Source organism: Gekko japonicus, unplaced genomic scaffold, assembly GCF_001447785.1.
Source record: "Gekko japonicus isolate JY-2015 unplaced genomic scaffold, Gekko_japonicus_V1.1 scaffold5933, whole genome shotgun sequence".
NCBI lineage: Eukaryota > Metazoa > Chordata > Lepidosauria > Squamata > Gekkonidae > Gekko > Gekko japonicus.
In genome coordinates, this window is record NW_015162652.1 from 24261 (window position 1) to 32390 (window position 8130).

General features: G+C 46.7%; 1 protein-coding gene across 1 annotated transcript in view; it reads left to right on the forward strand.

The window, feature by feature from the left end:
* Nucleotides 1-8130, forward strand: part of LOC107106380 (transient receptor potential cation channel subfamily M member 5-like) — a gene marked incomplete at both ends in the record, with an annotated part of 35119 nt that overhangs the window by 23398 nt on the left and 3591 nt on the right. Inside the window, 2 exons of the mRNA XM_015406515.1 lie at nucleotides 221-316; nucleotides 6956-7214. Coding sequence (XP_015262001.1) covers nucleotides 221-316; nucleotides 6956-7214 — 355 coding nt within the window. The remainder of the gene's footprint in view (nucleotides 1-220; nucleotides 317-6955; nucleotides 7215-8130) is intronic.

The following is an 8130-nucleotide window of genomic DNA, read 5'->3' on the forward strand; positions in this document are numbered from 1 at the left end:
ATAATAGACCTTCTATGACATCTATTGGCATCTTTTACTACTTTTGATTTCAGTCTTCTATAAATTGTTTGTGATTAGTTCTTTAACCTAGGGTACCAACCCTATACGCTTCCTTAGCTTGGCTATGTCATTCTCACCCTCAGTAGGAAAAAATGTTACCCCAACCCAGCAGTAAAACATCTACTTTCTAACACTGTTTAATGATTCTTTTTCTTTGCAGTGAGGAAACCCAATCAGTGGAAGAGCCAGAATCATTTAAAGAGCTTGACAGCTTGGATACAGAAAGGACGTTGCTTTTTCCCAAGGAACTGGATAGGTAGGGTCACAGATTAAACTTGGAAGCTTTAAAACAGAATAACAAAAGGAGATATTTCCTGGGAATTAATAGCCACTGGGAGAAATGGAGGTATGAAGAGCAAACGGGAGTTCATATATGGTCTTTAATCCTTGTGTAGTATCTGGTGGTGAGTTCACACTGGTTGTGGAATAATAATAGGAACACTGGGTGTTAAATACTGGACAACTTTAGCTGGAGCCCTCCTATCTATACTTAGGACAGTCAGTTATTTTTTTCTCACTTAATTCTGCACTGCAGTCAAGGAGAGATATATTGCTTCTTTAGCACAGCAGGTTATACTGGCACATAGAAAAGTATTTATTTGTGGGGAACAACTTTAAATAGTTGAGAGTTATGGACATTTTCAATTTGAATAATGGGGAGAATAGGGACATTACGACCAGTTCTTCCTTGGCCAGAGAAGTTTTAAAATGAACCACAGAAGTATTAAAATGCACCACAGCCTTAGGATCTGCATGCCACCTGTGACTAAGCGTGGCAAAATAATATGATTGCACTGTTGTTATAAGAGCTGGGTTACAGACCAAGGGCAAAATCCTGTTCTCTTTAGTTTTACTGGAAACAGGGCTATTTTGGGGCAGGAACACACAGGAACAGAGTTCCAGCTGGCTTCAGAGTTGGCCACGCCCACTACAGCCAAAACCTCTGCCTGCATGGCTACAGAGGGAGGGCCTGGAGAGCGACACCCCCGCTGGTGACTCTGAGGCAGGTGGGACAGCCCCCCCCCCTGGAAGGATCAGGGAGGCATTTAAATGCCTCCCCGTGCCTTCCCCAGCTTGTCCAAGGGCCGGCCTGCCCGGGTTCCCCGCAGTCGTGGGGCACCCAGGCAAGCCAAGGGAAGGTAGTTTAAAGGCACGGGTGTGGCCTAATATGCTAATAAGCTGCACTGTCAGGGGTGTGGCCTAATATGCGAATGAGTTTCCGCTGTTGGGTGTAGCCTATTATGCTATTGAGTTCCTGCTGGGCTTTTTCTTCAAAAAAAGCCCTGGCCGGAAACATGCATAGAACTCACTGAGATGGCAACCCAATCCTGATATCAGATTTAACGTCTGACCTCTACAAATGCCAGAAAGACATGATCATGTAACAGCGATCCTCTACAGTGATCCTTAGACTAGGAACTTAAAGTATAACTTAATCAGCAAATACTTGTTCCTACAATTAAAAAAGAGAGAGAGGTTAAAATGGACCTTTGGGTCCCCTAATAATGTGGCAGAAAGAACTGGCTATTTGTGTTTGCACGGGCATTAAAAAAAAGCTGCCGCAAGGAAAATGGAAGAAAGATAAGCATCAGCAGCTCAGTAACAATGTCGCTTCCTCTTCTTGAAATATTGGAAAGCTTGCGGTGTGTGTGGGAGGGGAGACTTTCCCTTTGGGACGCCATTATGTTTTCGCAGAAATCTATTTGCAGCAGTGGTGTTTTGGGGAAGTTATAAGTAGCCCAGTCAATGCTTTCTTCAAGACAACGCACGGGCAGAATTGATACATGTGGCAGGACCTGCAGTCACAGACGATATTGGGGATAATGTTCCCAAGTCCTCTAGGGCCCTAATTAGAGATGTAAAATTTCCGGAAATTTTGAAGCTCGGGAAAAAAACGGAAATTTTCGGAAAAATTGAAAAAAATGCTACATTAGCATTTCTTTTGTCTTTTCTAGATTGAAAGTCATTCTGTTACTTTAGGAACATAAAAAATGACTATGGACATTTTTACTTGGCATGAAATTATCACAACTAGCATATTAAAAATACAGTGTACCCAAACAATTATTACAAACAGAATACCCACCCACATGCAAAAACAAAACTGAAACCTTTTTCTTTTCTTGTGACAACAGCACCTCCTAAAGGAAGAAATGCATCTTGTTCTTGCATTGGAGAGTTCAGTTTGTAACCTAGGACTTGCTTGTCCTCAGTGCACAGAAATTAGATCAATCTGATACCATATATATATATATTAGAAATGATTTGGAAAATATTTGAACACCTTGTCTTAAAATATTTTATGTATCATGTTAAAATAAAACATTCCATAATCAATTTCTTTTCTTTTCTTTTTTCAATTTTTCCAACTTTTCGGGAAAAAAAACAAAAAAGCTTCAGGGAAAAAAACGGAAAAAACCAGTTTTTTTCCGAATTTTTCCGGGTTTTTTCCCGGGCCTTCACATGTCTAGCCCTAATCAGTTCAGGATCAAAATGCAGGGGGGAGGGTTGGGCTTCAGCCTTCCCTCCCATTCCCTTCCCCCCCCCGAGCCAAAACAGACACGGGGACTCTGTTTATCCCAGTGTAAGGCACATGGCCAGTGCACATGGAGCCCCAGATTGGGAAACAGGCTCCCAGCAGCCGTTTTACCTTGGGAAAATGGCACAAAAGGGAAGGCTGAAGTCTTTCCCCCCCTCCCCCCTGTACTTTCAAGCCAATTGGGGTCCCAGAGGCTTTGGGAACCCTATTGTCACATGCAGGGGTCATTTCGTAGAAACAGAGCTCATTAGCACAACTCATTAGCATAACTTATTTGCATATACCACGCCCCCTGACATCACCGGAGGTGTGTCAGAAGGCAACACCCACCACTCAGGCGCCACTGGACTGTTTTGGACTGGGGGGCGGGGGGGGGCCTTGCAACTTACCTGGCTGCTTCTTGCTCTGACTGAGGGCTGCTGGGAGCAGGGGGCAGGGCTTCTTGCATGTGCCCGCCCCCTGGGCTCTTTACTGCCGGAGCTCCGCTCCTGTGCGCTCCCTGCAGGAAATGACCCCTGGTCACATGTGACTGCAAGTTGGGTCAGAGATCCTCACCCGAACTCATGTCACATGTATTGTCTAGTTTGGCCCTAGTGGTCTCACAAACTCAGTCATCAAGATTGATTTTCTTTGCAAATCTGGCCCCCTTCAAATAGAAAGTGCATGAAAAAAAATTGGATTTTACTGCTAAGCACAAGTAAATCCCACTGGCATTAGTAGAGTTTACTTCCCAGTGCAAAGGGTTAAGATTGGGTTTCTGAACTCCATTCCTGGCCATCATTATGAATAGTTGTTACTTTGGTTAAAGGACTACCACTTGGGCCCCCGTTGGGGAAAAAGGAGGGGTATAAATAAACAAATTACTAAAAAGAATACCTATCTCAGCATCAATTTCGTTTCTTCTTAGTAAATAATCAAATCCATATTATTCATTTGTATAAAGGGTTTTTTAATGCACTGAGAGGAGCTGCGGTGGCTCAAGTGGTTAAGCCGCTGAACTGCAGGCTGTGGAAGGTCGGCAGTTCAGCAGTTTGAGACCCGGGTTGCCGCATGACGGAGTGAGCTCCCGTCTCTAGTTCCAGCTCCTGCCAACCTAGCCGTTCGAAAGCAAGAAATTGCAAGTAGATAAATAGGTACCACTTCGGTGGGAAGGTAACAGCGTTCCGTGCGCCTTTGTGTTTAGTCATGCCAGCCACATGACCACGGAAACGTCTCCGGACAGCGCTGGCTCTTCGGCTTTGAAATGGAGATGAGCACCGCAACCTTAGAGTCGGATTCGACTGGCTTTCGAGCAAGGGAACCTTTACCTTTACTTTAATGCACTGAGACAGTATGAGCTAATATTTTTTAGCTAGCCAGGTTTCTGCTCCTTTTATTGTTTTTCTCTTGTTTTTATGCATGGGCACTTGTGCTCTCTTGTGAGCCGCCCTGAGCTCGCTTGCGGGGAGGGCAGGGTGTAAATACAATAAATAAATAAATAAATACAATTTGCCGTTATTTCATGGCATTTTTTTTTAAAAGTCTCTGCTGTCCTCCTCTGCTTTTCTCTAGGAGCCCTGTGGTGAAATCATAACTGCATGTTTACAGTATTGGCTCGCTGCTAAAGGAATGGCAGGGATCATGACAAAAGTCGAGTATGATAATGACTTCGTTGCAGTCAAGCAGTGGGTCATGCTGACTCAGAGGAAATGGCCTTTTTATAACAGATCTATTGAATAATTTGTAGGAGAGCCCAGGGAAATTAAAACTACGCAAGGAATCAAATATTTGTGGGGTGGATGGAATATATCTGAAAATTTCTCTTGTGTGTGTACCTTTCAGTGAAGAATACACCACTTGGTCTCAAAAGATTCAAAATAAACACTTGGATCTCGTGGGAAATTTCCACTGATGGAACATCAGAAGAGTTCCGTCAGCAGAGCTGACTGTCTTGCCTCCCCCAAATGCTTCCTGAAACACTGCTCCTTGGGGGGTAGGGGGCTCCCTCCCGCCAGGAGCGGTATGTAGGTGGAGGCGGTCTACAGTAGGAAGGGGGGGATTGACAAAAATTACACCCACACCTGCCAGTGGAAATAAAAGGAAGCAAACCACAATTACCACTCATGGGCCCCGGTCACACGGAGAATTTGCCGTGCGAAAGGCACGAATGCTGGGCGGACTTTCGGGGCGCGACGACACCGCAACATCTGGCAAGCGTAGCGCACCCGTGGCGTGCCGCCAAAGGTGCGCGGTTAAAAAGTACCTGTAAAGATCTACTAGCAAATGGTTTGCCATGGGCTGCAGACGGACTCATTCGGTGTGATCGCGCTGGCGTGCGCCTATTCCCTCCGGCCGACCTCTTTGCAGCGCGCGCCGATGGACGAAACCCTGGTGCGCCGCCGTTGCGTCTGATCGCATAATGGCAGATCAGAATGCGACGGCGCAAATAGCCACGCTCCCCCCCGCGCGCGTTTTCTGGCACATGTGGCCGAGGCCATGGTTCACCAAAAGCTTGCTGGAGAAGGTCTGCTTTCAGAGTCTTCCTCACATGCTCAGAAAGCCCTTTCTGTAGCACAGGTGCAGCTAGTGAGAAAGCCCTAACAATGACAGATCCTGCCGGTTTATGTGGAGGAATTAGTGGTAATCCATGACTTGCAGGCACATGTGGACAGAGGTGGTCCTGTAGCTATGCGTTTGTGAAGGGCTTTAAAGATTAACATCAGCATCTTGAACTGAGAGTGGGAACAAAATGGCATGCAGTGTAACAATCTTTAACTTGGGGTAATATGTTCAGATTGCCTAATTTCTCTTGACAGTTTAGCTGCTGTGTTCTGCACCAATTATAGCTTCCAATGTTGCCTTCAAGGGCTGCCCCATGTAGAGTATTTTAAAGGAATCCAGTCTTGAGGTTACCTTAGTATGAAATAGCATCGCTAGGTATGCTGAGTCTTGACAAATGGGACAATTAGGAAAAGTTAGGAAAAAGGCCTGTTTGCCGCCTGTCATACATGCTTCTACAGGGTAACAGCTGGATCTAACAGAACTCCCAAGCTCCTGAAATGTTCCATCCAAGGTGGATAGCATAGGTAAAGGTAAAAGGTTCCCTTGCTCAAAAGCCAGTCGTGTCCGACTCTAGGGTTGCAGTGCTCATCTCAGTTTCAAAGCCGAAGAGCCAGCGCTGTCCGAAGACGTTTCCGTGGTCATATGGCCGGCATGACTAAACACCGAGGTGCACCAAAGTGGTACCTAATAATCTACTTGCAATTTCTTGCTTTCAAACTGCTAGGTTGGCAGGAGCTAGAACCAGAGACGGGAGCTGACTCCGTCATGCGGCACACTCGGGTCTCGAACTGCTGAACTACCGACCTTCTATCCTGCAGTTCAGCGTCTTAACCACTTGAGCCACTGCAGTGGTATAAAAACCAACTCTTCTCCCTCCTCTGTTTTATTATTACAGTGACCACCCTGTGAGGCAGGTTAGACTGAGGGTGATTTCCCACTGGCGCTGCTCCGGGCTAACTGGTCCCTTTTGCCTCGATGGTAGGTGTCAATTTCACACAAGCTGCTGCGCAGCCGCATTTTGCCTCGCAGCTTGGTGCGATTTCCCCCGCGCCTACTCAATCCTGTTTTTTGAGGATTGAGTAGATGCGGGGAAAATCGCACCAAGCTGCGAGGCAAAATGCAGCCGCGCAGCAGCTTGTGTGAAATTGACACCTACTATCGAGCCAAAAGGGACGAGCAGCGCTAGTGGGAAATCACCCTGTGAGTAACTAGCCCAAGGTCACTCAGTAAGCTTCCATGGTAGCAGGGGTCATTTTGTAGAAAAAGAGGTGCAGGAGCTCATTAACATAACTAATTAGCATAGCTTATTTGCATATGCCACACCCCCTGGCATCACCGGAAGTGTGTCAGAAGGCAACACCCACCGCTCAGGCTCCACTGGAGTGTTTTGGATCGCTAGCTATGGGGTGGGAGCGCAGATCCTTGTGCTCCTCGTGGCCCTGGGCTGCTTGGAGCAGGGGGTGGGGCTTGTTGCATGTGTCCGCCCCCTGGGCTCTTTACTGCCAGAGCTCCGCTCCTGTGCGCTCCTGCAGGAAATGACCCCTGCATGGTAGAATAGGATTTTGATCTTGGGTTGCCCCTATCCTAGTCCAGTGCTCTAACAACTACACCTCACTGATGCTTGAGCCTGTGGATGACATGTTCTCAGCCCTCCAATGTATACTTTTACTGCAGAATTTGGGGAAATCATTACTTTTCTGGGCAAGAAGCTGGACTTTATTTGAAGACATTTGCCTAGCCAGCTCCTGCTCTACAATTTCTCTTTGTTAAGAGGGAAGCCAACAAAACAGTACTTCTTTCTCTTTTTGTTTGCAGGGGAGATACCAAATTAGAAACACAGGATACTTCTGGAAGTGTAGCATATGGAACAGTTGTGTTTACACGATGGAAAAAATTCTGGACTGCTCCGGTCACAGTGTTTATGGGAAATGTTATCATGTACTTTGCTTTCCTCTTTCTGTTTTCCCATGTCCTCTTGGTGGATTTTAAACCACCCCCACCTAAAGGCCCGTCAATCCTTGAGGTTATACTTTACTTTTGGGTTTTTACAGTGGTCTTGGAAGAAATCCGACAGGTCAGTAACTTACCTTATATCTTTCAGCAATTCTGTATTAAACCTAATAGGTTAGCTTTCCAATTGGAAAACCTTCCCATTAGCTTTCAGAAGCAGCATACTCCGCTCCTTCTTTCAGATAGTTTTGTGCTATTCCTTGGCATATGACTGCAATTCCACAGCAGCTCTGCCAGCAACCAATATTGTAATGGCTCTGTTAATGGTTTCTATCAATTCAAACAATTAATGTACTTCTCCTTTTTGAAAGTATGACAGCCAGTGAATCATTCTCAGGGAAGTGCACACAATCGCTTATGGCAGCAGTTTCTCTGGTCTTTCCATAGCTGTTCACTGGATGTAGTGAATAAATCATATTGCTCCTTCACCATGGTTTGCATGCTGTGGTTGTCACCAAAGGCTTTCTCAGTGCGTACTGAACAGTAAGGCATGCAGAACTGGATTTCTCCTTGTGCTAAACTGCTCAGATCAGGATGTTTTGCCATAATAAGAAAGGTGTCTTGGACAGAATTAAAATGAAAAGGTGCCATGAAACAAATGCTTGTATTCAGGGGTCGTTTCGTAGAAAAAGAGCTAGGGGAACTCATTAGCACAACTCATTAGCATATGCCACGCCCCCTGACATCACCGGAAGTGTGTCATAAGGCCACACACCCCGCCCCCAATGGTCCCGGCCGCCACCGCCGGCCTTGCAGCTCCACTGCCGAGCCCCATCAGGGGCCCGGCGGTAGACCTGCAAGGCCAGCGGGAGTGCAAGGAAGCCCCGCGAAGGCCCTCCCTGGCCCCAGGCAGGCAGGGGTGGGGAGAGGCAGGGAGGAAGCAACTTACCCTCCCTCTTCTCCTGCCTCCTCCTGGCTGAATGAGGGCTGGAAGCGGGGCGGCCGGAAGCAGAGGGAGGGGCTTCGTCATGTGCCTCCCC